Source organism: Physeter macrocephalus, chromosome 20 (assembly GCF_002837175.3).
Source record: "Physeter macrocephalus isolate SW-GA chromosome 20, ASM283717v5, whole genome shotgun sequence".
In the NCBI taxonomy this organism is placed as follows: Eukaryota; Metazoa; Chordata; class Mammalia; order Artiodactyla; family Physeteridae; genus Physeter; species Physeter macrocephalus.
Window position 1 is genome coordinate 85,451,465 of NC_041233.1, and position 19,574 is coordinate 85,471,038.

A 19,574-nucleotide genomic window follows, 5' to 3' on the forward strand; every position below is an offset into this window, starting at 1 on the left:
CCTGGTGGCACAGTGGTTGAGAGTCCGCCTGCCGATGCAGGGGATACGGGCTCGTGCCCTGGTCCGGGAAGATCCCACATGCCGCGGAGCGGCTGGGCCCGTGAGCCATGGCCGCTGAGCCTGCACGTCCGGAGCCTGTGCTCCGCAACGGGAGAGGCCACAGCAGTGAGAGGCCCGCGTACCGCAAAAAAAAAAAAAAAAAAAAAAAAAAAAAGTCTGAGTTTTAAGACTTACTACTATATTTAGTGAAAACATAGTCGACACTTTCAGATCTAACATATCCTCTTTCCACTATTCTATATAAACCCTAGTAGCTAACCAAAAAACAAAACAAACACAAAAAACGTAAGTAAAAGCTCTGTCTCTGCCATCTAGTGGAAAAAGAAGATACAGAACACACATTACAGCTAGAACAACTCCAGACGTGTAGGTATATGGAATTCACTTAAAATTATGTTCAGTGCTAGCATGTAGAATAAGTTATTTCTCTTTCCAAAGGTTTATGTTTACCTACCTGCCATGTAGAGAATGAGGTAAAGGGAGGCAGAGGATAAACATGTATGAACACAAAAGCAAAGATAAGCCCAAAATATTTTGGAGCTCTGTAAGACAGCTTCACACACCTACACTTACATGGCCATGGAGATCTGTGTTAAGAAGCATCATTGCACAGGTGAGGCAATGGACTCCATCTAACAAAAGAGACAAGGACAGAAAGCATTAATTCACTATTTCCTGTTGGACTCCTCAGTATCATTAAAATAGCATACCTATGCTTAATTAAGAACCTATGAAAACGCAATACTGTGGCTAGGCAAAATTAATCATATTCATCTGGGGAAACACAAAATAGATAAAGAAAAAGTTATTAAAAGGATCTCAATGCACAGATTTGGACTCTACTGGTGATGAAGTAAATTATTCCTACCTCTGGAGGACAATTTGATAGTATATATCTAAAGCTTTGAAACAGTGTCCTTTGACACAGCAAACCTACTTCTAGGGCTTTATACTAATGAAATAAGGAGCTACCCAAAACACAAGGATATCTAAAGAAAGACTGCTTACAATGGGGAATGAGTAAATACAACCCACCTAAAACACAATTCTGTTATGTTGAAGTCATTAAAAATGTGGTCCAAGTATACATGTTGAAATGGAAAGATATTTTACAATAAAGTATTACATGAAAAACACATTATATGCAGTATGATTCTACTACATCTAGAATGATATATAACATAATATTAAAAGAGATTATTATCTCTGGATAGTAAAATTATAATTTTTTTTCTTTTTTATTTAAAGTTTCTCAATTTTCTATAAGATACAGAAATGAAAATAAATTATTTAATACTGTTACTTTTTTTATTTTCTGGGAAGAAAGTGAATTAGGAAAGAAGCAAAAGTTAAAGAACACAAAGATTTGCATCTTCCAATGTTTACTCTTTGGGTATTAGTTCTCTGGCTAAAAATATATAGACAGAAATAGTTATCCTTTTTCTTGCCATTCTTTAAAGGCAACATTTAGGTTGACTGGTCCAGGATGCTATGGATCAGACAAAAGTGAAATACTGAAATAATCACTGAAGATTTAAAAATTAATATTTAGGGGAAAAAAGTTACCCAAACCAGCAAGGTCATTTCACACTTATATGGAAACATCACTTTCTCTTCTTACTTTACAAAGGAAAAGAAAAAGCACTAAGAGTTAAGCTTCTCACTTCCAAACCTTAGGATTAGTTCTCCTTATTCTCTCCCTGCAATTCTCAATCCAAGTAAAGTAGACAATAGCAGTTGCAGACGCAGAAAAATCTTATTAATTTATACTAAACGTACAAAAAAGCTTGTCCAACTACTGAATTCATGAATTAAAGGTAGCTTATCTTCCAAAATATGCCTCTGAGTTCAGTAGGTGATTTCTCTAAGTGGACTATCTCTAGGTAGATGCTACTAAATGCTTAAGAGTGTATGTATTCCAGTATTCTAAATACATATAAAACAAATTCTTGAATGTATTTATAAAATTCAGCAGCTAACTCTCAAATATCCTTATCAACAGCCAATTGAGTACACAAATCCGTAGTCCTTATTTCACTTAGTAATATCAACGTCTTCTTAGATTTGAAGAAGGTTCTAATAAAAACAATCCACTTCTATACCTTTCATTCTCTAGTCAAGGCCGACACTGATACAGATAGTGAATAAATGGTCTAAATATAGTCAAAGGAATAAAGACAGTTCCTATTTTACGGAAAGGAATGTGCCTTTAACTATCAGTTAATTTAGCTACAGCCTGCAGGGCAGAGGCAGCAGGAGCAATCGCTTTAGTCAACATAAAGCACACTGGCACAATGTTCATTGGCAATACGGAAGCTAAGAGATAATTATAATTTCTAGTGCATCTAGTCTCAGTGATTTATTCCAGAACTTGTAAGTTTATGAAAGATACTCCAGTTGTAAGTGAATATGCTTGACTTCAAACCCTGAAAACTTTGCTTTATTATAAGAATTGAAATGGAGAAATGACCTCTCTTCATAGGGTATATCAAAAATTATATAGTTTAAAGTTGCTTTTTAAAACAGTAAACACAAATATAGATCATTAAAATCATAAACCACAGTCAGTGGTCAGTGCTGTAATAATGAATGTCCAAAAAAAGCACCAGAGACACACCACAAACTCCAGTGAGATTTGCAAATGTTTCCAAAACTAACCATAAAACTATACATGCACTTCATCAAGAAGCTTAAAGATCAGGTGTATAGGAAGGAGAAAGAAGAAAACTAACATTTCACTTATTAAAATGCACATTGACATAAAATCTCAGTGACAAACCATGAGCAATTTAAAGAAAGTATACTGTCACACTATGGAACTGGAAAATGGAATAAAAGTAACTAAAACAAGAGTAAAGAATATCTTGCAGTCATTAAACATCATGGCTTTTAAAGAATATTTGATAACATGAGAAAATGCTCACAATGAAAGGGAAAGACAGTAGGAAACAAAACTCTGTAATGATTCCAATTTGACATAAAATATTGTACAAATAGACTAGAAGGAAGTAAATCAAACTGTTAGTTATCTCTATGTAATTACAGATAACTAGATGATTTTCATTTTCTTCTGTATAAGTTTCCATATTTTCCATAATAAAATGTAACCTTCACATTGAGGAAAATAGCCCTTGTTATAAGAAAGAAATTCAAGCATTTCCATCAGATTACCTTGTGAAGCAATGGTATCTGGGTTACAATAAAAATATCTATTGGAGAAGTGTACTAAAACTCTCTCTCGTTCTTGGGTTTCTCCCACAAGAGAAAATGCTTTAAAGAAATACCTAAAAAAGAATTAAGGGGGAAAAGGTGAATTTTTAGAAAATGTTACCATACTCTATGTTTGATAGTTAAAGCTAATTCATTTAAACATAAGAAATTAACAATACAGAGTAAGATATTCTATAGTTATTTTTTAAAAATCACTTACTAGATGGCCATTCAATATAAATTTATATTGATGTTTATATTATAGGAACTGTCAATATAAAAGATGACAGAGCAATAACATGGTGGCCAATACATCAAAAAAAGCCTTGGGAAGGTGGGTGATTTCCACAAATGTTAAGTGTCAAGTAGCCATTTTAAAAGATCAGTCAGATAAAAACTAAAGAACACAAGTCTGGATGCATAACCATGTAGGCTATGTTTTAAACTTTTTTTTTTTTTTTTAATTTTTTGGCCATGCCACGCAACATGTGGGATCTTAGTTCCCCAACCAGGGATCGAACCCAAGCCCCCTGCATTGGCAGTGTGGAGCCTTAACCACTGGACCACCAGGGAAGTCTCCTGTAGACTATGTTTTAAAACTTGACAAAGATCACAGGTTTTTGTCATTTTGTTACTTGACTGTAATCACCACCGACCCGCTATTAAAATTACAATTATATCGTCTTATGCACAGTAGATTTCTTTTTTTAATTATTCAAACAGAAAGTCACAAAAATTATAATCATCTTCATCAGTTCACTCAGTCCCATGTAATTAATTTTTTTTTCATCTTGAACTTTTGTTAGCACTTTTATGAATTCATCAGTTTTCCATTAGCACAGTAGATTTCTGTTGATTTTATTTTGCCTATTCTCACCACCATATATTATTAACTTGCTACATGAGGAAGAAATTGGAAAATAAAACCCTAATTTATTTCTTAAATTAGGAATACCAATCTAGATCGATCTAGATCAGAGTCACTGAGAGTACTGTCTATTATAGATGTATCCAGGACCCTCACTTGACAAAGTAGATGCATTTACCTAAACATGAGATGGGAAGGAAAAAATCATTTTAAATGCCCTAAGAAATCTTACTTTTGAAAGAAACATACAATAAAACATATTTCAATGATGAAAGTGTTGCTGTCTTCCTTATCTGTAGTTAATCTAAATTATGTTGATCTAACTTTAATTTTTCTTAACTTTTTTTTAAGAACCACATGAGAGAGCAAAGCAAAAATACAGATCTCTCCCTCACCCTTACCTGTTTTCGTTGACAAGCCTATGAGTACCCCTGATTCACGCAAAGAGCCAGAGACTAACTCACTGCTGTGCATTCTAACGGAACATCCTCCCTTCACCTCCCAGGCCTCAGTTTCCTGATTTGTAACACCAGAGCATTACACAAGATGATCTCAGAATTCCTCTAGGCTGTGACGCATTATAAAGTTTATAAGATTAAATGCTTACTGGGTTTTACCTTCAGCTGCGCTTAGAAATTTATACTATGGTATTGTGTGAGACATGAGGGTCAGTGTGTTTCCAACACCTTCACTTGAACAGATCAGCAAAAAGCACTACTGTCTGAAACAGTTTTACAGATACTTTCTGCTGATTATTACGTTGATATTCATTTTTATCCCATTCATTAGTTAATTCCAAAGTACTGTCTTAAAGGGCTATTTGGCTATTATAAAAAATGATTAGGGAAAATCTAATTCTACGGTCTGTAAACTGTGCCTTATTAAGGCATTCAAAAACCAAATTCCCACAGATTCCATTTCTCCAAGACTTACTTTGCCACCACTCTTTACTAGGTCGTCTATTTGGTGCAGGATATGAGTTCATATGTGATTTCATAAAAACAATATATTTTTCCCACTTTCCACCATGTTTAATATCTGTAATACAATCTGAGCTAAGATCACAAAGTAACTGTGGGTTTAAAAAAATAAAAATCAGATTTTACCTTCAGCACATTATTTTCTCTTCTCAGAATTAATTATTTAGAAGCAAAGAAGAACAGAAGTGATGTTTAATCATACCTGAGAGACTGATCCAGTGTCATTCCTGTAAAATCAAAAAACTTCAAATATTCTTCCGCAACTAGTTTGCTAAATTCATTGCTATAAGAAAACAGAATAGACTTGGTTATTAAAATTGAAGCCATCAGAACACGCACATACCCCTGCAAGGATACACTCAGACACCATCCTTGGAATGGGACGTACTTCTTGCCTAGGTGCTTTGCCACATCCGATCTTTTGAATCTGTCTAGTTGATAAAGACGTTTGGCCAACCTTTTGGCTGCTTCTACGTTGCTGCTGGTACCATTACTGAGACTTCCTGAGGTTTCCTTTTCCAGAATTTCAGTACTCCCCATTTCAGAATGAGCCTCTAGCAGTGTTGTTTTCACCCCAGCATTGCTGTGAGAATTGATAAAGAAGGAAACAAAAGAATAGAAAAGATTGTTCTTGTGTGGCAAAAAGGAAAAGTAGCTAATGAAACTAACACAATATTGTAGAACAAATGAAAAAACTATTTTAAATGATAGCATCTTATGCTTAATTATTCATAAAAATATTTTCGGTCGCTATATACTAGATATATATCTACTATATGTATAGTATATATATATATCTAGTATATATATCTAGTATATATATATAGTACATATATATATATATATATATATACACTATATATCACTTTGCTATATACTAGAGAAGTGATTACTTAAACCCTAGATGAGCAGTTCTCAAACCTTTTGGTCTCAGGACGTTTATATTCTGGAAAGTATAGAGGACTCCAAAGACCTCTGTGTATGTAGGTTATATCTAGTGACATTCACTGTATGAGTAATTAAAACAGAAAAATTTAAATATTCATTTGAAAATAATAAATCCATTTCATGAATATAAATAATACATTTTTATTAAAAATAACTATTTTCGGAAACAGTAACATAATATTTAATGAGACAAGCAACAGTGATTTATATCTTTTACAAAAATCTTTAATGCCTGGCGCACTAGAAGACAGCTGGATTCTCACAGCCATTTCTACATTCACTCAGTAATAATACATCATTTTGGTTGAAAATATTAAGAAAACCTGGCCTCACAGAAATATTTAGTTAGAAAAATAGGGAGTATTTTAATATCCTTAATTGTGGATATTCTTTTTTCATATGATGATGCCAAAATAAAACAAGTGGTAGTCTCTTAAAAGTTAGCTGCAATATAGAATCTAAACTTGTATCGATGAACTTTTTGTACTCATATTAAAAACGTCTCACACGGGCTTCCCTGGTGGCGCAGTGGTTGAGAGTCTGCCTGCCAATGCAGGGGACACAGGTTCGAGCCCTGGTCTGGGAGGATCCCACATGCCGCGGAGCAACTGGGCCCGTGAGCCACAACTACTGAGCCTGCGCGTCTGGAGCCTGTGCTCCGCAACATGAGAGGCCGCGACAGTGAGAGGCCCACGCTCCGCGATGAGGAGTGGCCCCCACTCACTGCGACTAGAGAAAGCCCTCGCACAGAAACGAAGACCCAACACAGCCAAAAATAAATAAATTAATTAATTAATTTTTTTAAAAAAGTCTCACACTTTGAATGCATCTTACCCAGGCATGATTCTGCCTCATGAATTGGTCATTTGCAAAATATCTGTTGACACATCTTATTATTTTAAAAAATAACATTTATTAATGTCACCACTAATATCCTCAGAAAAGTCTTTAAGTACTGGGAAGCTGCCAAACTTTTGGTGGTAGATACAAGTTTTCCAAAATTCTAATTTTTGATTGAAACTTAAATTTTACCATTGGCAACAAAAATTGATGGTTGTTTTCCTTACAGTAATTAAGTAACTCTATTTTCAAGAAAATGTTTGCCAAAACCACAGTTCGTCAGACTTTGAAGGAAAATGGCATTTCCATGAAAAAAGCAACTAGTTTATAGCTCACAACTCAAACTACATGAGTGCTGTTCCTAGAGAGCGCTTCATGCATACTTTCCATTTCATTGCATGTGAAATTAAAAAGGCAGGTACCCAAGTGTTGAAAAGCAATTATTTGGTACTGCTTTATCAAGGACATCTTTAGGTGAAACTGCCCTTTATTTTTATTTTGAATGCATGGCAGTGAAGAATGTAACAACTAGAACAGTTTGGTGCTACTGCCTTGATTTGTGCTGAGGCCCCCACCATTGCTTTTGTACCATCAGTGTGTATCAACACAGTGAAAAAGGAAAACAATGCTGCACTGTTCTTATAAAAATAATTTTGACCTCACAAACCCATTGCAAGGGTCTCAGGAAGCCGCACAACCACGCTGTGAGAACCTGTGCTCTAGCCAGGTGCTGCAGCATGCACCTGTAACACTAAAACCAAGAGCACTGTGATTTTCAGACCTTCCTTTGGACTTCTAACAGAACAAAGCTATGTTCGTGGTAAACTATTTGTGCTTAAGTAGTCTTCCAACACACTTACTGTAGACTCTAAAGCAGACATAGAATTTTTCTGCAATGAACCAGAGTAAATATTTCAGACTTGCAGGCCACATAAGGACCCTGTCACACATGCTTCTTTGTTTTTGTTGTTTTTTCACAACCTTTAAAAATGTAAAAGCCATTCCAGGCTACACTGAATCCTAGTCTGCAGGCCCTTGCCCTATCCCATAGCTCTTTAACTTGGCCCGAATTGTAAGTAGAGAACAATTTATTGTCTAAACCAGGACACTCTGAAAAGGAAACAGGGATGATAAAATCATTAAATATGTAGTTATAACTGTTACAAGGTAAAAAAAAAAAAAAAAAAAAAGAAAGCATTACCAATAAAAAAATTAGTTGTAAACTTATAAAAATCATTACAGCAAAGTGAAGACATTTTTAAACAGAACTGCTTAATCTCTATTTTGTCACTTGTTCTACCTAACTTACAATTTCCCATTTCCCACTGAGCCACCAACTAAGTGGTAGCCTGGCAGCTTCCCTATCACTCAGTGCAGCTACTGCACAACCAGCTGGTGCACCAAGGAGCACCTGGGGGCTGCAGGGTCCCCGCAGTCCCCAACCACTGCCAGACTCTAGCAGCCCCTTTCCAAGCTCACTTATCAGCAAGCACTGCACAAGCTATCTCTGAAAGGAGCTTTAGGGGGAGGGAAAAGGGAGAGAGAGTATCCCACATAGTCTTTTAGACGCAACTATGTGAAATTTCTGTTCAATGCACACATCAACTCACGCATTCCAGATGAGACTGTAGAGAAGCTGGAAGTACAAAGTGGAAGGTTACAAACCCATGCTGACTTATTCTACTGCAACTAATTAATGATAATACTTCCTTTTTCTAAAGTCAAAGTCAAATGCTAAACCATAGTCAACACCAAGAAAACAGACACAAACCGGAACTGACCCAGGCAAACCAAGATGTTTGGTAACCCTCCCTAAGCAATCAGCCACCTTAAACAACTTTCCAACAGAAATACCCACCAATTAAAATAAATTGCTTCATTATGATGAATTCTTCATGTAAATACATTTAAGTATTTTTTCATCCTAAACTTTCCTTTATAGAGGTCACATTACCAGTTGGTTTTGTGAAATTTACGCTATCAGAAAACTGAATATTTAATTTTTATATACAGCAAACCTGTAAGTAAATTCATAGAGGACATTTCTTTTAAAGGTCAGCTCACACTCTGTGTTTTCCTAAATAAGTGGTGAAAATGTAAAATATCTACTCTAAGAACTAGTTGAGTTACAATCAAGTAGTTTTTATAATTATGAAAAGAAAATCCCTGGAGTTGTGCTCCCGTGCATTCTCCTACTCTGCATATTAGCTACTGTGTAGAAAAAACAATGTCAAAGAAAGGATTTTCTTCTCAATTAAACTGCTACTTAGCATTGTTCACTTCTCAGGGCAAATTCATGCATGTATTTAATCACTCCATTAAAAAAAGTAATTATACCACATACATAGTACTGCAAAGATGTTGTTCAAATACAACAGACTTATCCTAACGACACTGTATTTTTTAAATGCGGTATTGATTCCTATTCCTTATGTTTCTCATTCCTCATGTTTGCTGCCTTTCTCCTATCCTGCCCAGTCTATTTCACCTCATTTCCCTCACATTCACCAGAAGGAGGTAATTTTAAAATGTGTATCAATCAGACTTCTCTGGATCTTCTTGAGAAAACCTTCAGTAAAAAGGAAAATAAGGAATAAAATGAAGATAAATACTTCCATTCCTAGACGGCTTCATTCTGCCCCATTCACAATTTATGAGAGAACATGAACAAGAACAGAGATTGCCCCTTTTAAGTCAAGAAGCCTGGCAGTATGATGGCAATACCAACTCACCAGCAGTATGACAGACACCAAGAACCCATATCTTGGAGCCAAGGGTGCGCCTGGGCCATGCTTCCTCTCACAAGCCCCTTCCCAGGACTCTTCACCCCCCATCTCCACTGTCTGCTGGTCCACTAGGGCTTCCAAGGACCTGGCTCCCTGTGAGGTCATATGACTATGACCTCACACTCTTGCAAGTGTTTAGTGTTGGGGTTTCTGTAATGTTTTTACAGTACTAATAAAAACAGAAGCCAGAACACAGGGGCCACTGTATACCAAGAGCATACACAACAATGGCAGCCCTGCCTTGTTCACACTTGATAAAGCAAACTGGATGACCCCTCTCAGCAGGAGGGACACCCCCGTTTTGTTTCCTGGAATACACAAGACATTGTCCATCTAGTGTGCTGAGTGTTAGATGCTTTCAATAGTTTGAATTTTCCCTTCTTTTCTATAGTTCCGCTTTTCTTTTTGATTAAGTAACTTAAATCTCCTAAGGTGAAATCCTTACCAGTCACTTAAATATAGAAAAGACTTCCCAAAAGGTTCTCCCTGTGATATATATAAATGCTTCACTAAGGCCTATACCTCACACCTCCAAACATATGTGGTTACAATCTATCATCAATATCATCAAAAGAAGGATCAGATAGATCACTGAGTCTGACCACCAAGCCTTTTCATAACCTTATCATACTGATTACTGCGTTTTCCAAAAAAAAATTAATAGGACACCCAGTTAAATCAGAATTTCAGATAAACAAAAAACAGTTTTTAGTGAAAGTATGTCTCAAAAATTGCATGGGGCATACTGACACTAAAAAAATTATTCATTATTTATCTAAAATTCAGATTTAACTGGGCATCCTGACTTTATCTGGTAACCCCATCTCCTGAATGCTTGTTCTAGATCAGACTCCTTCTGGATTTGTTTCGACTTGCTTCTGGGATTTAATTTTTATTCCTACTATTTTTCTATTGTCTTATCAAGATCTTCTCTCAATTGACTGTGATCTGCTGATTCTTCCCTAATGTCCTTCAAATACAAAAGGAAAACCCTCTTTTCTCTGTATTTTCACCCTTCCTACCCACCCTGCATACTGCCACCATGGATGTGATAAAACGTCTCCTTCACAAATATCCTACACAAGGTAAAAGCCCATGCTCTGCAGCATGTCGTTAAGGCCATTCACAAGCCAACCCCAACTGCCCGTTTAAACTTGTCACCTCCATCATTTTCATGCTTGGGCCGCACAGAGACGTGAGCTGTGCTCTTACACCCCTTTCCCACGTCCTTCCCTTTGCCACTCCTGTCACCCCCACCCTAAAATCCTGGGGTTCCCAAAATTCTGCAAACTCAATGATCCTACAAGAACCCAAGTGAAATAACAGCTTTTCTAAGACTCGTACTCCAACCCCCCGGCTGCATTCTCAGAGCACCTGGATATTACAGCTCTGCTTTTTTAAAGTCCCACCTCTCTCACCTACCACTATCTTAAACTTCACTCTGTATCCACATCAAAAGAGTAGGCTGAGGTTATTCAACAGCCATCTGTTAAAAGAACGCAGAACTGAGCAAGCAGCTGTGTCCACTTCCTTTGAGGTCTGTGTTCTACCAGCAATGACATGAGGCACTAACTTTCTAGTTCAGTATAACTGATCCCGAAAAGTTCTAAGGAGACTGACATCAGCAGAGGGTACCAGATACACTGTCTTAGTTCATATTTTCTTTGAATTTAAATTTTTTAAATGTCTTTAAATTTTTATTTAATTGTGGTAATAAAACTAGGATAAAAAAAATAAACTAGGCTAAGGTGCGCCCCCTGCATTTAGAAAACAACAACAGTCACCTAGTTCAATTTCATACATAAGCTAGTCAGAGGCAAGTCAGAAGAATCCCAAAGAGGGCGAGGAAACAACTCCAGTCACAAATGGAATAAAAGGACGGGAAGGGAGCACTATGACCCGGCTGCCATTCTGCAAGCTGAGGATGCAGTCACAGAGGCCTGAAACCAGCAGACTCAGGGAAGCCAGAATGAAGTCGTTCAAGAAGAGTTCTAAGTACAACGTCGTAAGTGAGATACACTTAAAACCCTGAAGCATAAATCACCTCTAAGAAAGGAAAGGAAATCTTCTTGGCCACCATTATCTATGGCCTTTATTTCTCAGGCAGAGTGGAGACAGCACCTAATCTAATCTTTTAAAAACATATTCCTTTTATCAAAACTTTTTTAAAATTATTTTATTTTATTTTTTATTGAAGCATAGTTGTATTAGTTTCAGGTGTATGGCAAAGTGATTCAGTAATACATACATATATATCTATCCTTTTTCAGATTCTTTTCCCTTATAGGTTATTACAAAATATTGAGTATAGTTCCTTGTCCTATACAGTAGGTCCTTGTTGGTTATCTTTTTTATATACAGTAGTATGTATATGTTAACCCCAAACTCCTAATTTATCCCTCTCCACCTCTTCCCCGTTGGTAACCCTAAGTTTGTTTTCTATGGCTGTGAGTCTATTTCTGTTTTGTGTATTAAGTTCACTTGTACCACTTTTTTTTTATATTCCACATATAAGTGATATCATACGATACTTGTCTTTGTCTGGTTTACTTTACTTAGTATGATAAGCTCTAGGTCCATCCATGTTGGTGCAAATGGCATTATTTCATTCTTTTTTATGGCTGAGTAATATTCCATTGTTTGTATACACCACATCTTCTTTATCCACTGCCCTGTCAATGGGCATTTAGGTTGCTTCCATGTCTTGGCTATTGTAAACAGTGCTGCAATGAACACTGGGGTGCACGTGGCTTTTTGAATTATGGTTTTCTCTGGATATATGTCCCTGAGTGGGACTGCAGGATTATACGGTAGTTCTATTTTTAGTTTTTTAAGGAACCTCCATACTGTTCTCCATAGTGGCTGTACCAATTTACATTCCCACCAACAATGTAAGAGGGTTCCTTTTTTCCACACTCTCTCCAGCATTTATTATTTGTAGACTTTTTGATGATGGCCATTCTGATCAGTGTGGAGTGATACCTCATTGCAGTTTTGATTTGCATTTTTCTAATAATTAGCAATGCTGAGCACCTTTTTATGTGCCTCTGGCCCATCTGTATGCCTTCTTAGGAGAAATGTCTATTTAGATCTTCTGCCCATTTTTCGATTGGGGTGTTTGGTTTTTCATATTGAGCTGCATGAGCTGCTTGTATATTCTGGAGATTAAGCCCTTGTTGGTCACATTGTTTGCAAATATTTTCTCCCATTCCATAGGTTGTTTTTTTGTTTTGTTTATGGCTTCCTTTGCTGTGCAAAAGCTTCTAAGTTTAATTAGGTCCCATTTGTTTACTTTTGTTTTTATTTCCGTTACTCTAGGAGATGGATCCAAAAAGATATTGCTGCGATTTACGTCAGAGTGTTCTGCGTACTTTTTCCACTAGGAGTTTTATAGCATCAAGTCTTACATTTAGATCTTTAATCCATTTTGAGTTTATCGTTGTGTATGGCGTTAAGAAGTGTTCTAATTTCCTTCTTTTACATGTAGCTGTCCAGTTTTCCCAGCACCACTTATTGAAGAGACTGTCTTTTCTCTGTTGTATATTCTTGCCTCCTTTGTCATAGATTAATTGACCATAGATGTGTGGGTTTATTTCTGAACTCTCTAATCTGTTCCATTGACCTATGTTTCTGTTTTTGTGCCAGTACCATATTGTCTTGATTACTGTAGCTTTGTAGTATAGTCTGAAGTCGAGACCCTGATTCTTCCAGCTCTGTTTTTCTTTCTCAAGATTGCTTTGGTTATTTGAGGTCTTTTGTGCTTCCATACAAATTTTTAAATTTTTTGCTCTAGTTCTGTGAAAAACGCCATCGGTAATTTGTAGGGATTGCACTGAATCTGTAGATTGCCTTGGGTAGTATAGTTATTTTGACAATATTGATTCTTCCAATCCAAGAACACAGTATATCTTTCCATCTGTTTGTATCATCTTTGATTTCTTTCATCAGTGTCTTATAGTTTTCAGAGTACAGGTCTTTTGCCTCCTTAGGTAGGTTTATTCCTAGGTATTTTATTCTTTTTGATGCGAAGGTAAATGGGATTGTTTCCTTAATTTCTCTTTCTGATCTTTCATTGTTAGTGTATAGAAATGCAACAAATTTCTGCATATTAATTTTGTATCCTGCAACTTTACCAAATTCATTGATGAGCTCTAGCAGTTTTCTACACCTAACCTTGAAGGAAATGTAAATGAGGTTATTCAGAACAGCTACAGCACCTCCAGTGGTACTATTTACCTAATAGTATCTAATACTGGTTAAGCCTGGGAGTAGTGCTTTCTAGAGATTGTCTCAGGCAGAGTGTTGGCCTGACACAGGCCTCAGCACTCTTCTTACCTCAGGAAGAAGAAGGAATGTATACCAGGGGGAGGGGGAGGGGGAGGGAGAGAGGGGGTGGGAGAGGAGGGAGAGGGAGGGGGTGGAGAAGGATAAGAAGAGAGGAAGGGAGCTAGAGAAGGAGAGAGCAGAGAGTGTGCAAGCATATGGGGAAAAACAGGAGACAGAGGAGAAAAGACCCTGAGTTTGATTCAAAGACTTGAAGACATAAGTATAAAGTGCTGACAGTATATCCAGGCAGAGCTACCTGTGGGAACTCAGTACAGGCACAGCAGTTGGCCACACACTGATGGGTGTCATCACGGGGTGAGAGTCTATATGACCAAGGAACTCCGAAACGTGCCACCCTAAAAATAAGTCTAGCAGAGTATTCATCTGAATACAACTCCATTACAGTGAAAGAATTAGGAGGTCCCCTTAATTTATTAATGAGATTCTCCAGACAAGCACTCGGTTTGCCAGGAAGGAACAACTATAAATTTAGAAGATGCTAAAAGCGAGTATCTGTTGAAAAGCTCCACTTAGACTGCCAAGTTCAAACATGGGTTCCATCAGCCATCAGTTGTGGGTAAGTTCATTATTCTCCGTGAGCCTCAGTTTGTTCATCTACAAAATGGAAAGAACGAGGTGCTATGAAGATTAAATGAGAAGATCTGTGTAAGTGCTTAGGGCAGAGTCTGGCACACAGTAAACAATAAATGTCAGCTGCCATCACCAGACCCATTTTCATCACTACAACGACCCCTTGCACCACTAAGATTACTACTTGGTTATTTGGATGATCAGGCGAGATCAGTATTTTATTAAATGTAAACTGCTACTTGTAATCATATACAAATGTTAGTTCTCAGTATCAATGAATGCTTGATTTTTCTAAAGAAAATTGCCTCAAATGAACCCATTTTTGATGTTTATATAGAATACATTTCTCTAGATGGGACTGCATCTTACCTACAAATGATTTCAGGGCCCTTATAAGAGAACCATAAACAAAACCTAATAATCAAAACTCAGCACAGAAGCCAAAATTCAGTCTTTACCAATGACGAATTTTAGTAAGTGTCACCTAGAAGGTCTGCCTCCTCAGGGAACCTTTCACCTCACTCATTTTCCTCAGTCCTGCCTTCGGTGTTCCAGAAGAGGGCACCCGTGTGCGAGGCAGTGTACAGAGACTGACCAAGCTCACCAACGGAATGAGACAGGCTAAACGTGCCTTAGTAGCACTAATTTCCAGGGAACAATTGGACTCGTCACCCTTCTACAGGTTCAGACTCCTCTGGGGCATGATTCAGAAGACGGGGATTTTCACTTTTTTGCTTTTTCGGGTTATTTGTTTTGTTTTTCTATACTAGGATGCAGCTTTTCTGGGCCAGCTCTCAAATAAGCATGTAATACCTGCAATACTATCAACTTTAATACAACCACATTATAAAAATTTGAAATGAATCATTTGCAAAGCAACTATTTCTAAATGCTGAGTGTGAAAACTAAGGAGAAAAAAAATGATGCAACAACATTTACATGCTCACTCTTTGCACAGAAGCTTCTCTGTGCAAAGTGGGACCAATGAATCCCAATTCCAGCGGGCAGGAAAGGAAAAGTGAATCATTTGCAGATAGACTAACTTGTTTTCCTGAGATACTCTTAAAATGTCCTTGGAATTCTGAGTTTACAACTTTCATGAGAAACAGCTTTTGGCTATATTGCTTCACTGCCTTGATATGGCATTAAAATTTTCTAATAACACCATATCACTCTCCACCCTGACAAAAGAAAATAAAGGGGCAACTGTATTCCACTCCCTTGTAAACTAATAAGTAGATGGTCTGAAGCTGATCATCTCCTTTAATAGTGTGAATAAAATACACTGCACAGGGAGACGGAGCCAAGATGGCGGTGGGGGAAGACACAGCGTTGGAGTCTCCACACAACTAGGGCACCTGCCGGCCACTGGGGGGGAACCCCCAGGTGAACGGGAGGGAGGGGGGGGGGACTGAGGGGGGAGGAGAAGTGGAGGCCAGACAGGATCGGCACCCCTGAGGCTGGGAAGATCAGGAGAGGCGGGGGGAGGGACCCTCGGGGAGGAGTGGAGGGCGATCTTCTGGCCCAGTCGGGCCAGGGAGCTTGCTGAGCTCCCAGGCTGATCCCCTGCCCTCCAAAGCCCCTTCAGGCCACAGGGGTCCCTGGGGGCACAGAAGGGAGGCTGGGGAGATCAGGAAAGGTGGGCGGGAGGAACCATCCAGGACGGGAGGAGCATGAGAGGAGGGCATTTGCTCCCCCACTCAAGCCCAGGACGTCTGCTGGGCTCCCAGCTGAGGTCCCCTGCCCTCTGAGACCAGGGGTGGGGGGCACGCCTGGGCCCCTTCGGTTCCTTGAGCCTAAGCCCCACCCCCCACAGCCCCCAGGGCCTTTTCCAGCCCTGTGGGTCATGAGCATAGGCCCTGCCCACCACCCAAACCTCACCCTTGCTTAGGCACCGCCCTCCACAGCCAAGGCCTTTTCCCATTTTTTTTCTTTTCCCTCCCCCTCTTTTTTACTATTGTGGTATTGATGTAACTTCCAGTTGTTGATTCATCTATATTTTTAATTTTATATTCTTTTCAATATATCTGTTAGTTTTCTAGTCTAATTTTATTTTCTATTTCGTTATTGTTCTCTTTTTTGCCACCCCACGCGGCTTGCAGCATCTTGGTTCACGAGCTGGGCCTGGGTCGAAGCTCCTGCGGTGGGAGCACCAAGTCTGAACCACTGGACTACTTCCAGTTGTTGATTCATCTATATTTTTAATTTTATATTCTTTTCAATATATCTGTTAGTTTTCTAGTCTAATTTTATTTTCTATTTCGTTATTGTTCTCTTTTTTGCCACCCCACGCGGCTTGCAGCATCTTGGTTCACGAGCTGGGCCTGGGTCGAAGCTCCTGCGGTGGGAGCACCAAGTCTGAACCACTGGAATAACAGAGAACCTCAGACCCCAGGGAATATTCATCAGAGTGAGGTCTCCAGGAGATCCTCATCTTAGCACCAAGACCAAGTTCTACCCAATAGCCTACAAACTCCAGCACTGGAAGCCTCAGGCCAAGCAACCAGTAAGAAAGGAATGCAATACCATTCATTCAAAAAAAAAAAAAAAAGGAAAAAAAAGAGTCAGCAAAAAAATGTGTAACAGATGAAGGAGCAAGGTAAAAACCTACAAGACCAAATAAATGAAGAGGAAATAGGCAATCTACCTGAAAAAGAATTCAGAGTAATGATAGTAAAAATGACCCAGAATCTCAGAAATGGAATGGAGGCACGGATTGAGAAAATACAAGAAATGTTTAACATTTAGAAGAATTAAACAACAAACAAAAGAGATGAACAACACAATAACTGAAATGAATAATACATTAGAAGGAATCAATAACAGAATAACTGAGGCAGAAGAAGAAATAAGTGACATGGAAGACAAAATGGTGGAAATAACTGCCAAGGAGCAGAATAAAGAAAAAAGAATTGAAGACAACCTCAGAGACCTCTGCAAAATTCAAAGAAAAAATATTAAAAGCAGCAAGGGAAAAACAAAAAATAACCCACAAAGGAATCCCTATAAGGTTATCAGCTGATTTTTCAGTGGAAACTCTGCAGGCCAGAAGGCAGTGGCAGCATATACTTAAAGTAATGAAAGAGAAAAACCCACAACCAAGATTACTCTATCCAGCAAAGATCTCATTCAGATTACATAAAGAAGTCAAAAGCTTTTCAGACAGCAAAAGCTAAGAGAAATCAGCACCACCAAACCAGCTTTACAACAAATGCTAAAGAAACTTCTCTAGGCGAGAAACACAAGAGAAGAAAAAGACCTGCAAAAACAAACCAAAAACAATTAAGAAAATGGTAATAGGAACCTACATATCAATAACAACCTTGAACGTAAATGGATTAAATGCCCCAACCGAAAGACACAGACTGGCTGAATGGATACAAAAACAAGACCCATATATATGCTGTGTACAAGAAACCCATTTCAGACCTGAAAGTGACACACACAGACTGAAAGTGAAGGGATGGAAAAAGATATTCCATGCAAATGGAAATCAAAAGAAAGCTGGAGTAGCAATACTTGTGTCACATAAAATAGATTTTAAAATAAAGACTGTTACAAGACATAAGAAGGGACACTACATAATGATCAAATGATCAGTCCAAGAAAAAGATATAACAATTATAAATGTTTATGCACCCAACATAGGAGCACCTCAATACATAAGGCAAATGCTAACAACCATGAAAGGAGATATCAACAGTAACACACTAATAGTAGGGGACTTTATCACCCCACTTACACCAATGGACAAATCATCCAAACAGAAAATAAATAAGGAAACACAAGCTTTAAATGATACAATAGACCAGATAGGTTTAATTGATATTTATAGAACATTCCACCCAAAAGTGGCAGAATACACTTTCTTCTCGAGTGCACGTGGAACATTCTCCAGGATGGATCACATCGTGGGTCAAAAATCAAGCCTCACTAAATTTAAGAAAATTGAAATCATATCAAGCACCTTTTCTGACCACAATGCTATGAGACTGGAAACCACTTACAGGAAAAAAAACTGTAAAAAACACAAATACATGGAGGATAAACAGTGCACTACTAAATAGCCAAGAGATCACTGAAGAAATCAAAGAAGAAATTAAAAAGTACAAAGAAACAAATGACAATGAAAACACGACAACCCAAAACCCATGGAACGCAGCAAAAGCAGTTCTAAGAGGGCAGTTTATAGCAATTCAATCTCACAAGAAACAAGAAAGATCTCAAATAAACAATCTAACCCTACACTTAAAACAACAAGAGGAAGAAGAACAAAGAAAACCCAAAGTCAGTAGAAGGAAAGAAATCATAAAGATCAGAGTAAAAATGAATGAAATAGAAATGAAGAAAACAACAGCAAAGATCAATAAAACTAAAAGCTGGTTCTTTGAGAAGATAAGCAAAATTGATAAACCCTTAGCCAGACTGATCAAGAAAAAAAGGGAGGGGATGCAAATCAGTAAAATTAGAAATGAAAAAGGAGAAATCACAACTGACACTGCAGAAATACAAAGGATTATAAGAGACTACTACAAACAACTCTATGCCAATAAAATGGACAACCATGAAGAAATGGACAAATTCTTGGAAAGGTATAATTTTCCAAGACTGAACCTGGAAGAATTAGAAAATATAAACAGACCTATCATAAGTAATGAAATTCAAACTGTAATTAAAAGTCTTTCAACAAACAAAAGTCCAGGACCAGAGGGCTTCACAGGCAAATTCTACCAAACATTTACAGAAGAGTTGACACCAATTCTTCTCAAACCCTTCCAAAAAACTGCAAAGGGAGAAACACTCCCAAATTCATTCTACAAAGCCACCATCACCCTGATACCAAAACCAGAAAAAGATATCACAAAAAAAGAAAATTATAGACCAATATCACTGATGAACATAGATGCAAAAATCCTCAACAAAATACTAGCAAACAGAATCCAACAGCACATTAAAAGGATCATA

At 37.7% G+C, this 19,574-nt stretch overlaps 1 protein-coding gene across 27 annotated transcripts in view; it reads right to left on the reverse strand.

The window, feature by feature from the left end:
• PSD3 (pleckstrin and Sec7 domain containing 3) overlaps positions 1-19,574 on the reverse strand; it is a 706,021-nt gene that overhangs the window by 307,510 nt on the left and 378,937 nt on the right. For 26 of the 27 annotated variants that reach the window (XM_055081025.1, XM_055081023.1, XM_055081027.1 and 23 more), the window contains 4 exons: positions 5,507-5,701; positions 5,321-5,401; positions 3,232-3,344; positions 634-692 (listed from right to left, as the gene is read on the reverse strand). In XM_055081025.1, coding sequence (XP_054937000.1) covers positions 634-692; positions 3,232-3,344; positions 5,321-5,401; positions 5,507-5,701 — 448 coding nt within the window. Of the gene's footprint in view, positions 1-633; positions 693-3,231; positions 3,345-5,320; positions 5,402-5,506; positions 5,702-19,574 lie in introns of those variants that run through there. The other variant, XM_055081042.1, reaches the window with a different exon arrangement.